General features: G+C 46.8%; 11 protein-coding genes across 11 annotated transcripts; 8 read left to right on the plus strand and 3 right to left on the minus strand.

Annotated features, from left to right (window-relative positions):
• Positions 1-2,225: 2,225 nt before the first annotated feature.
• On the plus strand, positions 2,226-2,733 carry FPSE_07384 (uncharacterized protein; the record flags this gene model as incomplete). Its single annotated transcript, XM_009260502.1, has 2 exons — positions 2,226-2,378; positions 2,428-2,733. The coding sequence occupies 2 exons, from the start codon at positions 2,226-2,228 to the stop codon at positions 2,731-2,733; spliced, it is 459 nt and encodes a 152-aa protein (XP_009258777.1).
• A 655-nt stretch (positions 2,734-3,388) lies between these two features.
• Positions 3,389-4,530, plus strand: FPSE_07383 (uncharacterized protein; the record flags this gene model as incomplete). The annotated part of the gene is made up of 4 exons (XM_009260501.1): positions 3,389-3,544; positions 3,596-3,885; positions 3,939-4,404; positions 4,459-4,530. 4 exons carry the CDS (start codon positions 3,389-3,391, stop codon positions 4,528-4,530), a joined length of 984 nt encoding a protein of 327 aa, XP_009258776.1.
• A 73-nt stretch (positions 4,531-4,603) lies between these two features.
• Positions 4,604-5,424, minus strand: FPSE_07382 (uncharacterized protein; the record flags this gene model as incomplete). The annotated part of the gene is made up of 2 exons (XM_009260500.1): positions 4,604-5,137; positions 5,206-5,424. 2 exons carry the CDS (start codon positions 5,422-5,424, stop codon positions 4,604-4,606), a joined length of 753 nt encoding a protein of 250 aa, XP_009258775.1.
• Positions 5,425-6,177: 753 nt separating this feature from the next.
• Positions 6,178-6,768, minus strand: FPSE_07381 (uncharacterized protein; the record flags this gene model as incomplete). The annotated part of the gene is made up of 1 exon (XM_009260499.1): positions 6,178-6,768. The coding sequence occupies one exon, from the start codon at positions 6,766-6,768 to the stop codon at positions 6,178-6,180; it is 591 nt and encodes a 196-aa protein (XP_009258774.1).
• Positions 6,769-8,025: 1,257 nt separating this feature from the next.
• FPSE_07380 (uncharacterized protein) lies at positions 8,026-8,959 on the plus strand (the record flags this gene model as incomplete). Its single annotated transcript, XM_009260498.1, has 2 exons — positions 8,026-8,725; positions 8,832-8,959. 2 exons carry the CDS (start codon positions 8,026-8,028, stop codon positions 8,957-8,959), a joined length of 828 nt encoding a protein of 275 aa, XP_009258773.1.
• A 556-nt stretch (positions 8,960-9,515) lies between these two features.
• FPSE_07379 (uncharacterized protein) lies at positions 9,516-10,172 on the plus strand (the record flags this gene model as incomplete). The annotated part of the gene is made up of 4 exons (XM_009260497.1): positions 9,516-9,620; positions 9,674-9,864; positions 9,933-10,053; positions 10,110-10,172. The coding sequence occupies 4 exons, from the start codon at positions 9,516-9,518 to the stop codon at positions 10,170-10,172; spliced, it is 480 nt and encodes a 159-aa protein (XP_009258772.1).
• A 2,921-nt stretch (positions 10,173-13,093) lies between these two features.
• On the plus strand, positions 13,094-14,722 carry FPSE_07378 (uncharacterized protein; the record flags this gene model as incomplete). Its single annotated transcript, XM_009260496.1, has 3 exons — positions 13,094-13,395; positions 13,471-14,088; positions 14,161-14,722. The coding sequence occupies 3 exons, from the start codon at positions 13,094-13,096 to the stop codon at positions 14,720-14,722; spliced, it is 1,482 nt and encodes a 493-aa protein (XP_009258771.1).
• A 1,465-nt stretch (positions 14,723-16,187) lies between these two features.
• On the plus strand, positions 16,188-17,864 carry FPSE_07377 (uncharacterized protein; the record flags this gene model as incomplete). Its single annotated transcript, XM_009260495.1, has 3 exons — positions 16,188-16,681; positions 16,768-17,161; positions 17,271-17,864. The coding sequence occupies 3 exons, from the start codon at positions 16,188-16,190 to the stop codon at positions 17,862-17,864; spliced, it is 1,482 nt and encodes a 493-aa protein (XP_009258770.1).
• Positions 17,865-18,632: 768 nt separating this feature from the next.
• Positions 18,633-19,040, plus strand: FPSE_07376 (uncharacterized protein; the record flags this gene model as incomplete). The annotated part of the gene is made up of 1 exon (XM_009260494.1): positions 18,633-19,040. The coding sequence occupies one exon, from the start codon at positions 18,633-18,635 to the stop codon at positions 19,038-19,040; it is 408 nt and encodes a 135-aa protein (XP_009258769.1).
• Positions 19,041-19,416: 376 nt separating this feature from the next.
• On the minus strand, positions 19,417-19,657 carry FPSE_07375 (uncharacterized protein; the record flags this gene model as incomplete). The annotated part of the gene is made up of 2 exons (XM_009260493.1): positions 19,417-19,475; positions 19,522-19,657. 2 exons carry the CDS (start codon positions 19,655-19,657, stop codon positions 19,417-19,419), a joined length of 195 nt encoding a protein of 64 aa, XP_009258768.1.
• A 912-nt stretch (positions 19,658-20,569) lies between these two features.
• FPSE_07374 (uncharacterized protein) lies at positions 20,570-21,925 on the plus strand (the record flags this gene model as incomplete). Its single annotated transcript, XM_009260492.1, has 1 exon — positions 20,570-21,925. One exon carries the CDS (start codon positions 20,570-20,572, stop codon positions 21,923-21,925), a length of 1,356 nt encoding a protein of 451 aa, XP_009258767.1.
• Between the last annotated feature and the right edge of the window lie 46 nt (positions 21,926-21,971).

The following is a 21,971-nucleotide window of genomic DNA, read 5'->3' on the forward strand; positions in this document are numbered from 1 at the left end:
AATAAACGAAAGTACTACTCGAAAAGAAACCGAGTACAGAGAGGGAGAGGGATATCCTGTCTGTCACTAAAAAGATGGACTACGGGAGGGTTTTATGTCGGCGGCTGCCTCAGTAAACTGTTCCAGGGTCTTATTTCTTACGATCTGGAATAGCTAAGTTTAGACATACATTCCGCTCTCTGTATGGATGGAATATCAGGTCCAGTATGACTAGACCGTTTTCCCCTGTCGCCGTTCTGGTGGGACTTTGCAGTACCTGACACTTGCTAACCCGATTAAACCACGCCAAGGCTGATTGTCAGGGGGGAAGACGAGCTGGAATACAACTCTGGCGGCTGTGTTTCTTAATTATCGGCGCATAAGAAAGGGTTTGCTATTACTAACGTATCACATATAGTTGAGCTATTGGAGACATATTTGATAGTTCCCGTCGAGGTTACTCTGTGGGAAGAGCAACTGATTGTCAAAAAGGGTCTTGAGCTTTGACTTGGCGTTCAAAGCACGGGCTTGAAGTTTCTGTCATTACATGAACCACTATATCCAGTGTTTAGACTTTATACAATCAGTTCTATATATACGTACCAAGACATTTCGTCAGGTACGGAACAATCGTAACTGTGCCTGTCATATCTCATCACGCAGTTGAATGCTTGGCACTGCATTATAACGGCGCATAAGACTACGTCCGTTCCATGCAGTTTATAAACATTATTCCCATTTGGTTGCTTGCCTCACCTGAGCGCTAAAACATCCACTTCTTTCAGCTCGAGAACAAGGAATTGTTATTTCCCGTCCAAGACCGGCGGGAAAATATGGTTGAAAGTCAAAATTGTACTGGACGATAACCCCTGTTGTGTTGGTGCAGGGATCATGCCTGATAACAATGCTCCATTCAAGGTCCCCTTTTCTTTTTTCAACGGGAGATCTTTGTTTGGTTGTTCCGTCTTGGGTGTTGGGTAACGTCTAACTGATAAGAAAATCCCAAAAGTAGTGGAAGTCATATCAGACAGTAGGAAGAGCTCTTGAAGAGTCAAACTAGAGCTGAGATTTGTTAAACTAGTTACATTCGGTAGACGATGGTGAATCTGCATGACAGTTTACGCGAGGTGGATCAGTTATTGTCTCGCTAGAGGCTGATCGAACGAAGTTATGACGCGTTGCGTAGCGAACGAGACGCGTTGATACAAGTCTGTAGGGTAACCTTGTGACACCGGATATACGGAAACCCGCAACTAGAACAGGTCAACTCATACGATAAGCATATGATGGAGGTGAGAGATTCAATTTATCAATTTACGAGTTTCCATAAATGATAAAAAAACATCCTGGATTGGGCGTCTGCGGTCAAGGCTCGTCATGTCTCGAGTTTGACGTCAAGTTACTAACAAATAGAATGTAACAAAATCACGGTTGACAAGCTTTAAATAAGGTTTGATCTTGCAACTCACGAGGTAGCTGAATTTACCGTACCGGTTTCAAAATAATCTGATCTCTATTTACGACCCTTGAAAGCGAGGCTCGGCATTAACTCTGCTGTGACATCGTCAACGTGCTTGTAACGAAGATATCACAAGTCTCACCCTGGAGGAAGCGCGTTCAACTCCATTTCAATGATGTCAGTACATGCCCTTCCATAACAAGACTAGTTTCGATTGGACGGAACTGTTAACCGCCTTTAGCCGTGGAGAATGTCCCCGACTACCGAGGCCGATCGTCGGAGTTTTCCTTACAAACCCAATTAATTCTTTCTCACTCATCAACACCCCCCATGTCTGTATTCAAGATGCGCTTTGTTCAGAGACCAATTGGTCTTGCTACAAGACTTTACTCGACAAGTCCAGCCCTCCCTTCTCGATGGTTTGCTGATTTACAAACCCAACTGAAGGAGCTAACAACCGAGCGGTATCCTAAAGAATGTACTGAGAAAGCGCAGAAGTTGTATGCTTTTTCGGAACAGAATTGGCTTGAACTGTTAGCTGGACAGCAAGGCTTTCTTACTGAGAAGCAATGGCGAGGTATCGATAATCATCAGTTGCTATGGGGTGATATGGTGAGTAATGACACCCCGTCACAGAGATTGATTCTGACCACGTGAAATAAATAGGACAGTATGGTGAGTAATTCTCTGGAATTGCGTTTCTGATATAGCTAAATAGTTTAGGGTATGTATCCTCCTTTCCTGAACCAACTCTGTCTCACATCTGATAGGACACGTGAATAACATCATGTACAACAAATACGCCGAAACCGGTCGAGTCAAATTCATCCATAACCAGAGCGAAGATGCGACAGAAGAAGAAAAGTCACAATGGCTAGACCTTCCCACACCGCGAGGTCTTGGCCTCATCCTCAGCAGTATTAAAACCGAATACAAGTTTGTATGTTTACGCGACAGTTCCATGTAACCAAAACTGACTTTCACTCCAGCCTCTGGAATTTCCGGATCGAATCACCGTTTTATACAAGTTGCTCGAGGCACCCACCGCCGAGTCAACATCGATCAAGAAGGAAGCCTGGATTCTGTCAGAGAAATACCGACGACTTGCAGCCAAATGCACCGAGGACACTGCCATCTATGACTACAGAACAGCAAAGAAGTCTGTTCTCAAGCCATTCATGGTTGAAAAGTTTCAAAAGACGTTCAAGTTACAGCAAGAACGGCAGAAAAAGTATACCGAGGAGGCGGATAAGCTTATCAAGGCTGTTGAGGAGTTGAAGTCAAAATTCCAATAAACTTGGCCATTTATTAGAGGAGGACAGCCACGTTCTAACGATCTGAATGGGAAGATGATGGAAACTTGAATGGGGATTGGACACGTCATTTGATGTCCGTGCTACCGAGGTCGATCAAGTTGGTTTGTTTACCTTGAAAGTTAATGTTATGAGTTAGACCAGGCTTTCACACATATATCAACAACTCTACAATCCATTATGATGTTGTCGCGTCTAAACTTCAAGACATCACTTTATCTCAAGACCTGTTTCGATTAATTTCGCTGTCCTTGACTTAGGGGGAAACAAAACTTTGGACGTCAGACGCCCAAACTCACCCTAGTAACGTCCGACATCTTATTTTCCCCCGCGACCTCCCTTCACGGTTAGCCTCTTCCCAACAGCCGGTAGCCCGAGACGCGTTTCTTATGGTGGCAGGTGGCTAAAAACCTGCAACCCTCCTCTCCCAAAAGATGACAGTCCAACGTTTTTAGCTCCAACTAACCCCGGAGGAAACCTGCAACGAGTCCACACTAGTTCTGGTGGCTTTGCTAGAGGCGGGGTAGTGTCAATCGTTATTCATTTATTTACTCACCCTTCTTCTACCTACTCCTTGATTCGTTTTCAAGGAGGTTTGTCATGTTTCTCGTTATGATCTGGCCGACTCAATCGCATAATGTCTGAACATGGCGCGCGGCCATCGAGCCCGGAAAAGATTGCTCTGGAGGCGTGGTCGCAGGGTTGTATGATTGGTGCCTTGATTATCATGATTGGCATCACCTTTGTTAATATGAGGCGTGGCGTCGTTCTCCACAAACTCATTTTAATTGAGGTGAGTTTCTCAGCCCACTGTCAACATTCCATTGCCTTACTAACGGATCAGCTTCTGCTGGCTATGCCAAATGGCTTCTTCATGTTCTTCAAACCGCCAGTCTGGGGCTGGTACCTCTCATCGACAGTCATTCTCCTCATCATCTCGTGGAATCTACATAATGTCATCTCGTGGCTAAAGAACAAGCCCTTTCTATCGAAGCGATACAACACCATCTACATCGGTACCATCGTACTCGTCCAGCCTTATTGGATACTTGAGATTTACGCCAACTTTACCTACTTCAATCCACCTTATACTCGTTTCTTTTCTTCATCAAGACCTCTCGAGGCTCTCTGCCGGTTTGTAACCCTTTTGGATGCATCGGCGACCAGTCAATTAACGATCGAGACAGTGATCCATGGTGGATATTTACAGCGCTGAATCTATTCTGGAATATCAAGTACCGATACGAGTTTAAATACCTGGAACTCATTCGCATATCACCCCGATTCGCCATCCTGCTATTGAGTATGACTCTCAGCATCATTTTCATCATCATCGATCTCTTTGCCGTCACATCTGTACTCCACATTGGATACATCAACCCGTTTTGGAAATTCGCCTTTATCTTTAAATGTTTCACAGACACGATTGTCCTCGACGACTTCAAGACGGCGCTGGATAAGCTCAGCCGGTATAAAATGGAGCAGAATTATCCACTACCGTTTAGCAGACCTGGAAATCAAACGAATATTGAACTGCAGAGATCTAGTCTTGCTGACTTTGCTGTCATCTGTCCGGTGGAGAGCTCAGCTTTGGTGACGGTGGAACATTTGGAGAGGGCGCATAACGATTCAATATCCAGTCCGCCTCGGGCTGTGAGAGCCTCGCAAACAGGACTTGGGGGGAGACCTTATTAATTTTATCAATAGACATTTACTATCGTAACCTTTGCTTATACTACGAGTACTGTTGAGAATGCAAAGGTCAAGATGTCAATATGATTCTGCTAATAACACAGCGTGATATTATAAATACAGAACAATTGTGTACGGTACGTTCCCCCAACATTTGGTTCTACTTATAGAAGGTATTGATGTTGAGTGCGTCAAGGTTAGAAACAACCTTGGCACAAGTATCATCCTTCCCAGCTTGGTGGAACAATGCACAGCCCTTGATGAGTCCTTTTTGTAGAACTGTAGGGTTCTTGGAACCTGTAGGTTCAGTTGCAGTTGCAGTCGTCTTTGCTGGGGCACTAGTTGTTGTACCAGGAACACCAACACAGTAGTAATATCCGGCCCATAGTGCGCTGCAGTCTTTGTAAACAGCTGGATTCCATGCGAGAAACGTGTCGAAGTCGAATGTACAGAAGCTGGAGACGATCTGGTCGCATGTATCGCCCTCGGAGGCTTTATGAAGGTCAACGCAGCTCTCAATCAGTCCTTCTTGGGTAAGGATTTGCGGTTCCTCAGTATCCGTGGGCTCGGATCCAGAGACATCAGTTGAGGTAATCTCGGGCTTATCTGGTTCTTCAGGTAGGCCATGGTTGATCTCGACACAGTACGAGTGGCCAACCTTGATACCGGAGCAGTCATCACCAACAGTTGGATTCTAGAGGCAAACATGATGGTGAGTCCTATGAACCGGAAGAAGATGGGGTAATGAGAGTGTGTACTTACATATTCCGAGAACTTCTGCTCTGTAATGGCCCAGTCCATAAGCCATTGTTGACAGTTGACGTAGTCGTTGTCTACCCATTCATCATAATACGTGCATTTCGATATGATACCTGGGTCAGTAGGGCCGTTGGGCTTGACCTCACGACGGAATTTCTCGTTTCTAGCTGCAGTGACACCAATGGCCAATAGAGTTTGGACGACAAAGGAGGAGAAATGCATCGTGGATGATTACTAGATCACTTCAATGTGACCAAGTGATAGACAGTGATGCTACAAGAAACAAGTGAATTCGGGGAGTTATGACTGGCAATTGAACATGGGTTGCTCGTCGCATACCTGCAGGGTCGGACCAACAGATATTCTAATAGCCGAGCGTGAATTCAAAATGGGTCCATCTTGTTCAACTTTAGGCAACCGCACGATGTTCAGGGTCATGGCCTTCGCAATTGAAGCTTCGAAATTGGACAAACGGGACCTTTTGCGAGAAGCTAGACAGCGGTCAGGTCCCAGAGAGGAATGGGCTCGCGATTAGACCGCGAACGCGAGGAAATTTACGTATTTGTACAACCAACAGGCGGAGCTATGTCTGTATTCAGGGAATCAATCACGGGCTGTTGGTTCTAGCAAAAAGGGAGCCACACTAGAAAGGACAAAACCCCACCCCAGGTAACCAGTGCGATGTTGATTGAATAGTCGCGGAGCAACAAGACTGCGTGAATATCATTTTCTTCCTCCCCAACTCTGATAAATGTTCATTTCGTGACCTAATTAATATCTTTGCCACTCTAGTTGAATCTTTCTTTACCACATGTGATCTTGACTCTCGAAGTGCCGCCATCTGCGAACCTCGGAATAGCATCCACTGCAGCTACATGCCATACACCCAGCCCAGATTTGGTTCTTGAGATCTTCTTCAGTTCCTTCATTTTTGAGACATCTCTCCAACCGGTCATCATGCCACGCGAGGAAATTCTAGAATTCTAATAGATAGCCTGTTGGGATCCTCATCCATCCCCAACCCGCATAACCATCCCAGTACAATGAGACAGTTTTGACAATAGATTCTCCTTTCTCTATGTCCTTGAAGACTGCTTCATCGGCGAGCAAAACAAAACCGTAGACATAGTCTGACATGCCTTGTTTCTCGACAGGCCTCGTGCTCACGGTGATTTCGTGAATGGCTTTATGTACAACTTTGGTCGCCTTGGATATTTCGGCGTTGCAGAATTCTCGGAGACCTCGTTCATCGAGTCCATCAAGTTGCGAGGGATCCTCATAGACATCTAGTTCGAACAGTTCCTTAAGCCGTTGCCTATCATCTTGGTCTGTTTCCTTGTCTTTTTCGAAGGCTCCAAATGCCAGTTTTGTTTGATGTCTTAAAGAATGCAGAAGCGAATGCCAATGCTCGTCGGACTCCTTTCCGTAATAGGTGCGGTAGATAGTGAAACCCCATGGGCGGTAGTGCTTGAAATTGTCGGGATTCTTCCTCCCTCCAGGCTCAACCTTGTACCCGCGTTGGAAGCGCCATACGTTGTTAATCATCTCTTCGATAATTCCAGTCATCTTGGCAGAGCTCACATGGAACAAGCGTTTTTCAGTTGTAGGTGTGATAATAGAGTGATTCAAAAGCTTTGAGTGATGCTGAAGCGCAGCCGATTGAAAGAAGAAGGAGAAGAAGAAGTTCACTCGCAAGGTCAGAACCAACACAGGTATATAAAGAGCAGTAAGACCCTGGCACAGATTACTATATGGCGTATCTGCATATTGCGCTATGATAGTTGAAGAATACGCTAGTCCATACTGGTGACTGTCTCTTGTTTTGGATAACTGATTCACAGTACTGTATGAACTCGGTATGTGTCTTCTGGCTCTTGAGCAACTATGATATGATCGACATTTTTGGTAGAGCTACTAGGAGTAGTAGACGACAGGAACAAGTCAATAATCTACACAATCTTTAGTCTGCAACATCTACAGGAATGATTCTCACGTTCTTCCCGTACGAAAAGAATATTAGGGTATATTTGTGGCTACAAGTAAGGGGCAACTATACTATCCTTAATATTAGCAAGTATATGCTAGGTAATCAAAACTTAAATAGCTCTAATGTAGAAATCATATTATCTAGTGGAAGGAACAGGAAGATAAATATAGATAGTGTCCAACTTATCAATAGGACAACCATTCGCTTAACGCCTGGGATTGTGCAGTGTCTGTTCCGTACTGATATTCCTAGTGATAGCACACATGAAGTTTCTTCTGTCTTCAACGAGTGATTTATATATGTTTCGGACTTTTTTGATGTCCGAGACGCCGGCAAGTATTCCACAATAGGCTTGGTAACGGGTTGAGGAACTACTCATCATATGACTCAAGTTTCAAGGATGTGAGTATCTTTCAAAAGTCGATATGAAGTCACGAAGAATACACAACCAATAACTAGTGTCCTATCGTATCGATGTGGTCCATCTGAAACCATGGAAGCGGAGATTTGATTACAAATTAGAAACTTTAAGAACAAAAGAACTGTCCACCGCCTCAATAGCGTCGGTTACTATCCTCTTCCGAGCTTTCCATATGTGCGTAAGAGTCTCCATCTTTCCATATTACCCCTGATTTGTATCCATAACGGTGAATATCTTAGCTGGCTAGCCTGATGCCGGGCTCTGTGAATGTCAAGAGCCTTGCCTGATTTGTCGCGAATCTACTATATAAACCGATAATCACCGTCCATCTTGAATCTGCATCATAACGAACACATTCTTCTCAATTTTTGAACACCACAAGAATCACAGCCAGACCATCACCACGGCAGCAAATATGGCTAATTGGGTCTCTTTCACTAAAACATGGCACAGCAAGCCTTATGCTGCCATCGATCCGACTCGCCCCGAGCTCAATGCTGCTGGTAAATTCGTAGTTATCACAGGCGGCGGAACAGGCATTGGCAAGTCGATGGCCATTGCTTTCGCCCAGGCTGGAGCATCAACAGTTGCAATTTTGGGAAGACGCCTCGATAAGCTAGAAGCTGCAGCGAACGACATCGCCCAAGCCTCTGGTGATAAAACAAAGGTCATCTTTGAGACCGCCGACATCAGCAAACGGGCCAGCGTTGACACTGCAGTAAAAAATCTCGTTAACAAAGCCGATGGTGCTAATGTTGATGTTCTCATCTGCAACGCTGGATATTGTCCCGCCACAGGAACTCTTCTTGGGTTCGACGCAGATGACTTCCGTCAAGGACTCGATCTAAACATCATGGGCGCTTTCAATACCCTCCAGGCATTTACGCCTGCGCTTGCCACCAACGCCTACGTCTTTAACACTTCAAGCGGCGCCGCGCTTGTCAAGCCTATACCCACCATCTGGGCGTATGCAACAGCAAAACTTGCAGCCATCAAGATATTTGAGTATCTTCAGATGGAGAACCCCGAGTTGCATGTTGTTCAGATCCAACCTGGTGTCATCAGTACTGAGATGACTGCGGAGGCCGGTATCGCCGACTCTGCAACAGACGATCGTAAGTTCACGTAAAGTCCTTTGCTTTGAACACCGGCTCACGATTTGTTTTATTTTTATTTTAGCTGCGCTCGCGGGTCAACTTTGTGTCTGGCTTACTTCATCAGAGGCAAAGTTCCTCAAGGGCAAGTTTGTTTGGGCAAACTGGGATGTTGATGAGCTCAAGGCTCGCGCTGATGAGATCCAAAACAGCCCTACACTTTTGAAGCTCTGTCTTGACGGTGTGGCTATGTGAATAGAGATAGAGGAGATAGAGCTAGAAGTATAGATGTTGTATATCATGACAACTTTCACCGCTTCCTCATACCTACCGCCGAGCCTGATATGTGAAAACTCCAAGTCAAGGTTAACTACCGTGTCAGTTTAGAATAGAAACTTAACGGCAGGAAATTTCTGGATAAAAGTTGGTAAAGAAAGTGCAGACAACTTGGTTCTTCGTTATTTTTGGCATCGGAGTTAGCGGGCTTTTATTGAAATGTCCGTCTTACTAGCCTCGAAATGTTGGCCTATTGGATATCAGCAACCAAGGAGGGGAAATATCTAGGCTATGATGTTCCGATAAGTCCGCTTTCTTAATGAATCAAGTCAATCTCTTCAAAACACCGATCCGAAGAAAGATCTGATAATTAGTTCTCCACAATTCAACAAAGTCGACAGTCGTTTGACGACACACGTGATAGAAACATGGCAACAGCTCGACATTTGAAGACCCTTCGGGCTGGCGATGTTTGTTTTCCCCTCACTTGACTGCAGGTTGCTGGGATGATGTCTGACCTTACTAGAATCTCAAGATGGATCTTCTTGTTGACCAAGACTCAGAGAAATACTCGGCAGTTGTTACCTATGACGGAACCCAGGGAGGGGAGCCTTTCTTCGTTCCCCCACACTGGCACAAGGTTATAACCCAGATGTGGAGTTGGCCAAGAACAGGTACTAACTACGAACACAGTATCACGATGAGCACATTACTGTCCTGGAGGGTCGAGTGACTATGACTCTTGACGGGAAGTCAACTGTCGCGACTCCCGAGACCGGGACTATGTTTATCCCTCGCCGGTCTGTTCACAGCTTCCGCGGGTTCCCGGGCGAGAAGGCTATCGTCGAAGAAAGGAATCAACCGTCGGGCGACTACAAGGCGCTGTTAGTTCCCCCATCCCTGCTAGCCGGGCATACTTGCAACGGAGACTCTTATAGCAAGTGATAAATAGGTTCTTCAACGATGTATTCCAGAGTGGAAAACCTCCAAGCTTTTGGCTCGCAATTAGGTCGGCCTTTGACGGGGATTTATATCCCAGTTTGCCATTTGGTAGCAAACTCATCGATCAACTGGTAGGTTTGAATGTTGGGGCAAACACAAAATCTTGCTTACTAAGACTTCTTTATAGTTTGTTTCAGTTTTTGGGTTTATGGCCAAGTTATTTGCGCCTGCAAAACCCAAGACTCTCTAGATGACTCCTGTATCTTTGGTGGTTGGTACAACTGAAACGGCAATTTTATCTTTATGACTCTGGTATCTATTGTTAGCTTGGAAATATTCAAGATTGTGATCGGTTCAAATGAGCGGCAGTGCAAAAAGCAGCTCAGTGCTTTGAAACAAGGTGGTTAGCAATACCATATGGGGCCACCCTTCTATCTGAGACTTCTGCAAATGAATGGTATCTAATCTCCGACGATATTACTTTGAGGAAGGTACTACATATAAATTATTTCCAATGCTTCACTTACCTGTGAACAAATCTCTAGAAAGGTCAAGGTTCAGATGCTTCGCAGCCCATTCACAATGTCTTGCCAATAACAAGCTTTTCTTTGTACATTGCCACATAGATTGGGTCACCAACCAGCTAGCATAAGAACGAATTGTAATTTGCATGTTTCACTCGCAAACTGAGCGATGTATCCAAACCTAGTGTACAATAATGCGTCATTTACCCTGTGCCAGTGTTTATGTAGAGGTCGACTTTCATAGACCTAAACACTGCTGCAATTATATGAACTGTCCAGCACATAGTCTTGGTGAATGTGTCACGTGACGCGTTCGGTGATTCAATTCGCAGCCTACCTAGGTAGTCCTGGTAGTCTGCCACGAAACCCAGGAGACCCGGGCCTGGGCCTGGTTAGTGAGCAACGCCGCTCTTGCTCAGAACAAGTTCCTTCAGTACGAGCTGCCTGGCATTCTCAAGCGCGAAAGCAGCATCACTCTGGTGAAAACCAAGCGACCAAGAATATTCGATCGTACGATCAGGCACGAGGCAAGCTGAGTAGGCTTCAGAGTAACAATTAGCGGTTATGCTGCGCGAACAAGAGGGGAAAAGTAGAATGGCAGGAAATTTATATTGCACATGAGGTCCTTAAACTACATCTTCAATCTACGAAACATTAATTACTTTCATGTGTTGATGTCGGCGCTTACCCATGTATGAACCGGCTCAACTTGTGAATGGCTGATTTACCCCCGGGTTGGTAAATACAGCATATCACGGTAATGGCGTTAGTTAAAGAGAGCGAACTATTTATCTATTAGAATCAGACTGCGTTCAAGGATTTACCTGTAGTCAAGAGTTCTCATCGCCCGGGAGGGTGATAGGTCGAGGGACTTGTCGAAATGCTAGCCTCGCGCTAATTTACCCAGATCTATGAATGATATGTCAAGTGATTCATTGAAGGCGACGAGAAGCTGGAAAATTCTGCCAGGAAACCCAATTTCGAGGCAAGGAAATCAGCTACAACACTATTGCCTAACCAGTCTGATAATATGCGTGAGGGAATTCCACAACTCGGCTCCAGAAGACTGCCATGAAATCATGATTGTGAATCATAATAACGGCCATATCATCAGTAAGCCGCTCCGTCCTCAGTCGCTTCTGTCCGAGTTCATAGGTGGATGCCGTAACGGGCTGGTTAGTCAATCCTTATTCAAGGTCACGACACAGGATTGGTGCTTCAGGAAACAAGATGTCGCTAATATTGATCACATCTCATTGGATAGTGAATGAAGGGTTCCTCGGTTTGCAGCCAACTAGTGCCTGTCAGTCGATAGCCTCTTCGGCTCCATCAGTTTAGCAGGATTCCTCACCCTGGGTTTGCCGTACTCCATTATCTCGTCACAAAACCACAGATGGACACGGAATTGCATTGGATATGTGTTGGTCCCGGAAGTCATACCAGCCTAACGAGGATAAACCATATTTCTGAATTGTGCATGAGTGACCGGACACGGAGTCGGAGATGGGCACAAGGAAAGTGTCACATCGACCACTCGGCAAGGCATGCGTATGCCTGAACGGGTATCAGGCTCCGTACATACCGTATGAACCTTGACCTCGCATAGAAGAACCATACCAACAGGACAGACAATGAAAGTCCAGCTGTTGAAGGAGGACTCTATCCGATCACGCTGCGTTATTAGATGGGCTTGCTGGTCTGAATCTGTCAAGAATATCCGACACAAAAAGGCGAAAGTCCAGAAGTGAACTATTTCTACCCACTTCGCATCTGACCTATAAATGGACCTTCGGAGCTCCAGACCTCGTGATATGGCTCAGCATTGCCATGCTGAGGCACGTCAAAGAAGTCTGCTAGCCAACACAGGGAGGTCTAGGGACAGGTCATCCACTTTAAGACGGAACACTAATAGATCTATACCGCCTCAAAGCAGACACTCAACAAGATCAAACATGGGATAAAAGCATACATTGGAGATTCCAGAACCCCTGACAGCTATGGCTTGCGTCGGTAGCCTACTTTTCTATTCCTTACTCATTGCTACTAGAAACAGATTAGGGGCCATAGCTACAAAATGCCATGGCGATTATGCAGGGGGCAAGGACGGATTCAATTTGATGGTTTATACAACGTTAAAAAAAAGAGGTTGCCTTGTACCAATAGTCACGATGTAGGGCACAAACGCAACCTTATTCTCGCACAATACAAAATCGCTGTAAGGCCAAGGACGGATTCAAGTTAAATACCGGAATGAAGTAGAATAAAGACACATGATTGGTCAGGAGAAAGAGATTAACAGGGACCGATCGTAAGAAAATAATGCAAGAGCTAGGAAGACGAGGGGTATTTAGCAGTCAATAGAAAAGGAGTATGAAAGACCGAGAGACCGAAAGACCGAGAGACCGAGAGACCGAGGCGAGGTATTCTCCCATATCTATGTTCTGACTACGTCTTCATTCCGATACCTTCTGTAACCGGAACAGGTTTGCGTCATTATCACCGCTCCAAGAGAACCTGAGCCAGATGTACAAAATGCGCTGAAGGGCTCCCTCACTCAACTGAGTAATATCAAGTTTACACCTTTACCATCTTCCAGACAATCCTTCAAGCTTACAATCTTGTTATATTCTATTACTTCAAGTACATCATGTCCAGCCATAACAATACAGAGGAGTTTCGGACCAAGGAAGGCTTCCTTTGGACGCCTTCTGGATCCACTGAAGGCCTCCTCACTCGCTCAGTGGTAGCCAGCACAACCCGTACGGAACTCTCTTATGACGTTATCGTCATTGGAGCTGGATTCGCAGGTCTCGTGGCCGCTCGTGATCTGTCCAAAACCTCCAAAGCAAAGGTATTGTTGATTGAGGCACGAGACCGAATCGGCGGCCGAACATGGACCTCACACGAGTTCGGCGAGGACATTGAGATGGGTGGAACTTGGGTTCACTGGTACGCCTCCTTGGCCGGACTGTGATCTTATGACAGTTTCCCGAAATCCTTTATAGCTAACTTGAACACTTACAGGAGCCAACCGCACACCTTTAGTGAACTGGTTCGTTACGGCCTGGACAAGAAGCTGAAGCCCACAATCGCGAGCATCAACCCTGCACAGAACACTCACACCTTTGACTCCAAGGTGGGAGAGATTTCTGCCGAGTTCAGCGCTAAGCTTGAGAAGGTCGCAGAGGAATTCTGTACTATTGATGGCTATACCAGCCGAGAGCTTCTCCCGTACCCGCATGATCCGTTTCGCGAACCATGTCAATGGCGCAAGTATGACAAGATGTCCGCGCAGGAACGTCTTGATCAAATGAGCGTCCCGGAGAAGGAGAAGGATGTCTTTAAGGCCTATATTGGTCTCTACGGGCTATGCTCTACCAAGGAAATGAGCTTTTACGAAGTTCTTCGTTGGTATGCGATCTGTGGTCACTCTCTTGCTGGCGTTCTGGAATGCACCAGCGCTTATAAGCTGGGGTCTGGTGGTATGACATCCTTTGCTCAAGCCATACTTGGGGAGTTCAAAGGTGATCGTCTTTTCAGCACTGAGGTCTCAGAGATCAAACAAGGTGGCACCACCGCGCAGATCATTACAGCAAGTGGCCAGCAGATTTCCGCCTCTGTAATCATTTCGACAATCCCTCTGTGAGTTAAGAAACCGAAAAACACTCTTCTTCCACACCATGGCAACGTGCTGATTCCCCGCGCTTTCTACAGGAACTGCTTGTCAGACATCAAGTTTTCGCCTCCTTTAAGCGCGCTACGTACCGAGGCAGCCCGGCATGGTCACCAGAACTACGGCGAGAAATTCCATTTCAAGCTTGGTGATGTTGACCCACTGTGGTTCAAGACTGTGAGCATGGACCATTCATCTCCATACTTGATCGGGTTTGCCGATCACAATGGCAGTCACGAAGCTACCAAAGGAACATTCGTTGTTCTTGGTGCCAAGTCAGGCTCTGTAACTGATATTAAGGATGCTGATCGTCTCGTCGATGACTTCAAGAGAAATATCCGGCCTGGGGCTGACGTCCAAGCGTATCTTATTCACGATTGGGCCGCAGACCCTTACTCAAAGGGAGCATGGAGTTGCTGGGCCCCTTTGGCGATGACAACGTATTTGCCCGAGCTTCAGAAACCTCATGGTCGTATTCTGTTTGCAAGTGCTGACTGGGCGAATGGATGGCGAGGCTTCATCGACGGCGCCTTGGAGAGCGGAAAGCGAGCTGCATCGCATGCCCAGGTAATTCTTGACGCTCACATCACAGGCCGTCTCTGAGGATAGACCATCAGTGCTGGAGGAGGTTTCAAGTCCTATTCTGTTTGTAAACGGACGTAGAGCAAGATGAGGAGAGGCCAAATGCATTAAAGAGAGCAGAGACCAACGTTAAGGTTTATTTAGCTGAAATCATTTTTTACAAAAAGGTCTTTGTAGTCGTCTCAATCGCGAAACCTTTCCATAGCTAATCACTGCGGAATCCCATGGCACCCCAGGTCTTCAGCACTTTGCTCTTGACTTCCTTAGGATACGAATTCTCAAAATCAACTCCTTTAGAATTTCGCGGGGCGCCCCATTGACAACCAAGGACGATGCTAGAGTAAATCGTGGCCACGATTTGTACATGATTATCTGTGATCTTGCGTATTTGCTTATAACGATCGGGGTTGTGCAGCAATTTCTGTCCTCGTCAATGCTCGACGAGCAGGATGAATTATACAACGCTTCGACATAATCAACGAGCTTAGTTGTTGTCAAGATCGGATGTAAACCGCCAAAACTCTGCTCATACTTGTGTACCAGACGCAAAGTTTCGTGCTTTGTAAGAAGCTGTAGATACGTCGCAGTCATTTCCTGCGCTAATCGTATTTGATTGCTTTTGAGCAACGTGAAGACTGTAGTGCGGCGATGTTGGTCCACACCACCGCTCGTCTAGATGCCTCCCATCATCACTTTCAGAACAGGCGAGGGGGCTTTGTGTTCAGGCTCTCGGGGTCAAACATCTCTTCTTTATCTCGTACCAACGTGTCTGCCGCTGCTTCTGGCGCTGGTTCAGGTTCAGGTTCAGGTCTCGACAGGGAGGGAGTTATGAAGTCATCTTCAACTGCATGGTCGGAATCGTCATAGTTGTTAGGGCCCGATGCAGCGCCAGTGCCAAGAGCAGTTGTGATGCAGCTCGACGATCTTTGTTCACAATATGCACACGGATCCGCTCCTGAGAATCTACCTTGCGCCGTCGACATGCGTCACAGGCGCGGGCCCCGAGACACCGAACCTCAGTCCAAGATTGCGATATGCTGTAATTCGGCCAAGACAGTAGCCCAACTAATGACTCGCTCATCTACCTCTTCCCTTGGAGCATGAAAGAAGTGGGGACATGCATCTGAAGCGTATATTCCGAAATGCCGAAGCGACCATTTGGCCTTTCAACAAGCTATGCAAGTCGGGGGGATTCTCCTAATCTGCTACGCAGCCCATTCCAAAGTTTCCATCTTATTCTCTATATATGCGACAATTGTCTGCATCTAGAAGAATTGTATCATTCATTGTTAGGCGTAGCCTTTACCATATTCTTACCAACACAGCCCAAGGACCCCCTCCCCAAGTCACGTTTTCGATTACTATGCGGACGATGAACACGCTTTCATTTCGAATGGCTAAATGGCCTGCAATTATGCCAACTCGGTCGTACTATTGCCTCATAGCTAGGAATGTACTCAGACTTTCACCTATGCGGAAAGCTCCAATGGGCAATAAGTCATACTCAACTATTGTCCCCGATTCTCGAGTCGCCAAGAACACCACGGTACCGTTGATCATCAGCGGAAAAGATATTGTCACGGGCACCTCATTTCCTAAAATCGGACCTCTCGAGAACAAGGAGATCTGGCAAGTTGCCAGCGCCTCGATCGCAGATGCCAGATTTGCTGCTGACGCGGCTCAACGAGCCTTTCCTCAGTGGTCGGCTACCAAAGCCTCCCAGCGACGGGACATTTTCTTAAGAGCAGCCGATGTGATGGAAAGGCGTCGGGACGAGCTCGCCGATATTATTAGGCAAGAGCTTGGTGCCAATGAGCAATTCCAGAACTTCATGTTGGATGTTACGATTGAGGGCCTCAGAGACACAGCTGGTCGTATTGCGGGAGCTTGTACCGGCACATTGCCTGACTCCAATCATGACGGCATGCGCGCCATGGTTCAGAAGCGTCCGTACGGTGTGGCTTTAGGAATAGCTCCATGGTAAGTTCGGCACTTGTAGTATTCTTGCTCAAGACCCAATGCAATAGCCCTTAGTTGCACTTTTCCGTACTAACTTCCCTCCATAGGAATGCGCCCTTTCACCTAGGAGTCCGGTCTATTAGCTTTGCGTTAGCTGTGGGTAATACCGCTATCTTCAAGGGCTCCGAGTTGTCTCCAAAATGCCATTGGGCTATCGTTGATGTCTTCCGCGAAGCTGGCCTGCCGAATGGTTGTCTAAATCTTATTTTCCACAAGCCGGAAGATGCACCGCTTATTACCGAGGCACTTATCGCGCATCCAGCGATCAAGCATATCAACTTTACAGGAAGCACACAAGTGGGCAGCATAATCTCTATAGAGGCAGCGAAGCATCTTAAGCCTATATTGATGGAACTCGGCGGCAAAGGCAACGCCCTAGTGCTGAAGGACGCTAATCTGGAAGTCGCTGCTACTCAGTGTGCTATGGGTGCCTTTTTCAATGTAAGTCTGACTCGATCTATATCCACACCGCGCCAGGAGACATCTTGTGGCCTGTTTATGGCTAAGCCATGCCGCTGAAACGGGAGAAGACGTTCGCTAATGCTATCAGGCTGGGCAAGTCTGCATGTCTACAGAACGGATTCTTGTCCACGAAGCTGTCGCGGAAGATTTCTTAGAGCTGCTCAAGTCAAAAGTGCAGAAGCTTTATGGCTCAGTTCAGGATATACCCATAGTAATTACCGAAGCATCTGCAACTCGCAACCGACGCTTGATTGAGGATGCCATTTCTCGCGGGGCTGAGAAAGTCGACCTTGCATTGATGGATGGAGAATGCGAAGCTGTACCAACACATATGCAGCCGGTCGTTCTCCGCGGTGTCGACAAGACAATGCAGATTTATAGTGGCGAGTCCTTTGGGCCAAGTGTGTCGGTGTACACTCTCAGCAATGAAAGCGCTATAATCGAAATAGCGAATGATACTGAGTACGGTCTTACTTGCAGTATCTTCTCAGAAGACCTCGGTTCCGCCTTCCGAGTCGCCGATCAGATTGAGTCAGGAGCAGTGCATATCAACTCTATGACGGTACACGATGAGTATACGCTGCCTCATGGCGGGGTGAAGAAGAGCGGATTTGGACGATTTAATGGTTACCAAGGCATGGATGAGTTCTTGTATACCAAGTCTATTACTTGGATGCATTAGGTGTGATCAGCCTGAGACTAGGCACTTCTATAGACTGCTCTTTATGTGCCATGATATTTATATAACGGGTAGCGATAACTAATGTACTCCTTTATATTTATATGTATCTCGTATCTTAAACTCTAACATTGTAAGGGATATTAAAGCAAGGGAGTTGCTGCAGCTATAACTAGCCTTAAGCACATATATAAATAAGAGTCTGTTTAAACACTCTGCAGTGTTATTCAGGGCTTTACTAGCCTAGGTTTAATACATAACTTATCTTTACACTATGCGCCGAAGGCTTATCCGAGTTTAAAAGAAGCAGTTGCAGAATTTAGCCTGTTACCTTAACGAGTTATAGCAAGAATGCTGTGGCTGGATATTCTCGGACTCTCGGACTCTCGGACTCTCAGTCTCTCGACCTGTGGTCTCGGTCTTCCAATCTGGTTCCCCACTATGTTCCAAAGCTCAGGAATGATCTTCGTTTCAGAACCCGGCCTAGCTCTGTTTTCGGAACCACTATTAGTGACCATCGTCGGACACTTTTGAGTATATAAACGAGTGTGGTTGCTATTCATCTTCGATCTGGCAAAAGCAACGCAATTTATTCAGTTTACAGGCTCTGTTCAGTCAGTCCAAAAGACTTTCGATTCCATACTACTTTTCATACCTTGGGCTTTACAGCTCATCCGAAACGAATACACCGAAAAGCGCAGCAGCCGTAGGTATAATATGCGTTCAAAGTAATCCAGACTCGGCACATAGACCTAACAGACTTGTAGAATTATGTCCGCACAATTTATCGAGGGCACTGGACAATTAGCCCAGGTCAGCGCTGATTTAGGCGTCTCGCAGGCCGTGAGCCTCCCTGCCCACACTCGCACAATCATCACCGGTGGGCAGTGCGGATTCCGCGAGGACTTGAGCATATCGGCGGATGTTGTTGAACAGGTGAAGCAGCTTGCGCTTAATGCACACGAGCTCCTGCAGGCGTCGGGTGCTACGGGAGGGTTGAAGGATGTGTACCAGGTCACTATCTATATGACAGAGATGTCAGATGCGTTGAATACCGCATGGAAGGAATTGAAGAACAAGTATGGCATCAGGCCGATCGAAACTGGTGTCACAGTACCTTCGCTTTATGGCGGGGCAAAGGTTGAGATGACATTTTACGCAATCGGCGGGGCAAATTGAGACTCAGGCGCGCTGTAGGATTTAGTTCTGTGCCAACAGGTGGATTGTTGTAAATATATAAGGGCCTATGGGTCTATTAGTCTCGCGGCCTTTTGCTGTCCAAAAGCCATCCCCTCCTTTATTTATGCACCCCGAGTCACGATTCAAGTACCTCGCTGTCGATTTGAAGTTGTTTCGTTGATATCTGTTGTGCTTAACCTTGAGTCTAGAGTAGTGCGTTGTGTGGATGAGAAGCGTGGTCGATGGCGGACCCGAAGGACTCTATTGCAGAGACGGCTGCGAGAGGTTTATGTAGACCACGATTCCTCCCTGCCGACTAACCATACGTTCAAATATGCTCGCAAGAATCTTTAGTCTAGAAACATGCAGACTTGTTCTAAGCATGAGGAGGACGAGGTTGGCCATAGACATTTCTTAATCCTTGGAACGAAAGTCCTGCAGTAGTTAGAATCATACTGTGAGGTTGGATATGGCAACAAACCGGGATGTTCGCCGCCGCCGTGCTGATACCAGCGCCTATGATCACTACCACTTTCTTTGCCGAGCTGAGAGCTACCGCGATGCTTTTTTAAGGCTTCTTCGTAGCCAGAGTCGAGATGGAACAAATTCTGAGTCATTATGGATGGTCTCCGTGGTATGCGTGTATGTTTAGGTGAAGCTAGGTCAGACAATGAGAGCTACTGCCATTGTTTCGCTGATCACTCGCAGGAGCGAAATATAATTAGACTTATTTCGCAGCAAGGATGCGCAAGGACATAAAGGAGAATCGGCTTAGCTCTATGCAAAGTGATTTAAATAGAGGCTCTTTTTAAGAAATTGAGGACTAAGGTGATCAGGACATTCTGTATAACCAAGCGGATGAAGAACAAGAGTCTGACTACTTATACGCTTTCTTACCGATTCGGTCTTTATGATCTGCCGCTACAGTGGGGTTTTATCTTATCATAGTGCTCCAGAGGAATGCAGTCTATCCCCTCAGCTATACTGAATAGTATAGTATTATTAATAGCTAGATTTCCTAAAATAGAGTATACTAAAGAGGATTTAATAAGTCTTAAATTCTCTAATTAAATAAAGGGAAATAGTATACTATTTTATTTAACTAAGTAGTATATATATATAACCTAAGCTTGGCTAATCAGGTCGCGGCATTTGCTGACAATTAATCAAATAATAATAATATGGAAGAGTCGATTCGTGGGACATTGGCTTGTCTGGGATATTCGCTTATCAATCACGTTACGCCATCTGTGGTATAATCAAAACACACTGCTACAAAAGGACCGTCCGCTCCACAATAATTTCTGACGCATCTCTTTTTGCTGCAGCGGCTACTCTACTTCAGGAAGATCGAGTCATCGCAATGTAGTCACGCGCACTCACCCCTGTAGGAGTCTGTGAGCATCTGAAGCTTGTATGTAAGAGCCTCAATTTTCTAATAACCGCGACCAAGAAGTGTTCCAAGAGACATAGACCACCAACACCCTGAAGCCGAGTCCTCTAAGATTTTCAGACTCGAGTATATCAGTATGTACGACCTTGTCGTAGTTGGTCATGGCATTGCCGGCCTCGCCGCTGCAGTATCAGCTGCAGAATTCTCGCCCTCGGCGCAGATAGCCGTGCTAGAGCATGCACCAGAGCATGCGAGCGGTGGAAACTCACGCTGGAGCCCTGCCAACATGCGAATGCCATCTGTCAATGAGGTATTACCAGGCTTCGTGGACGACATGATGGCTGCAAGCGGAAGTGGTGGCGACCGCGCGTATTTCGAAAGGCTGGCTAGCCAGGCCCCTGAAGCCCTCCAATGGCTCGAAAAGCAGGGGGTGCAGTTTCACGCCATGGACTATTTCTTGAAATCTTGGCCTAACAGGATCCAGCCTGTTGGCAAAGGTGCTGCCATTGTCGAAGCCCTCAAGCAATCAGCCAAATCGAAGGGTGTCCAACTGGTGTATAATTGCCGTGCCCAGCGACTTCATCTTGGCCCAGGACAGGCCACGATTGAGGCAGCTGATGGGCGACGAATCATTGCCCGGTCTGTTGTGCTCGCCAGTGGTGGGTTTCAAGGCAGTCCAGACATGCTGCGTACTCATCTTGGTCCTGGTGCGGAGACGTTGAGACCGATATCACCTGGGACGGCCTGGAACGCCGGCGGCGGCATCCAGATGGCGCTGGCCAACGGAGCCAAGGCCTCTGGCGATTGGAACGGAATGCACAGCGAGATAATCGACCCACGGAGCAGTCAGCCAGCGCCACTGGTCCTCAATTACCCGTACGGGGTTGTGGTGAATCAGGACGGAAAGCGGTTCGTAGATGAAGGTGCTGGACTTGTGCATGACACGTGGGAGCATCTTTCCAGAACCATACATTTTGACACACCGGGCCGCTTAGCCTGGGCAATTTGTGATTCCAGATTTTTTCAATTGGAGGACCATGAGGCAGCTATCCGCTCCGATATGCCGCCGGTGACAGCGGACACGATTTCTGGCCTGGCGGCACAGATGGGGATGCCGGAACAAGCGCTTCTGAACACAATCTTAAACTACAATGCAGCCTGTAACGTAAACATGTCTGGCTTTACGGCGGGCCGGCTTGATAATCTTGCCACTACCTCAGGCTTGCAACCATCGAAATCGAACTGGGCTAGGCCGCTTGACGCTCCGCCGTATACCGCATTCCCCTTAGCCGCGGCCATTGTCTACACTTTCGGCGGCATTGCTACTGATGTGGAAGCGCGCGTTCTTGGCCAGAGAGGCATCATTCCTAATCTATATGCTGCAGGTGAGATTACTGGCCATTTCTACGAGAAGGCTCCAAATGCAGTGGCCGTTATGCGGGCACTCGTCTTTGGGCGTATTGCTGGCCTCCATGCCATAAGCTCCCATTAGACAGAGAGAATTGTACCCTTGGGTTAGTAGGGTTGAAGGGTTAGGT

The sequence above is a fragment of the Fusarium pseudograminearum genome, chromosome 4 (assembly GCF_000303195.2).
Source record: "Fusarium pseudograminearum CS3096 chromosome 4, whole genome shotgun sequence".
Lineage (NCBI taxonomy): Eukaryota > Fungi > Ascomycota > Sordariomycetes > Hypocreales > Nectriaceae > Fusarium > Fusarium pseudograminearum.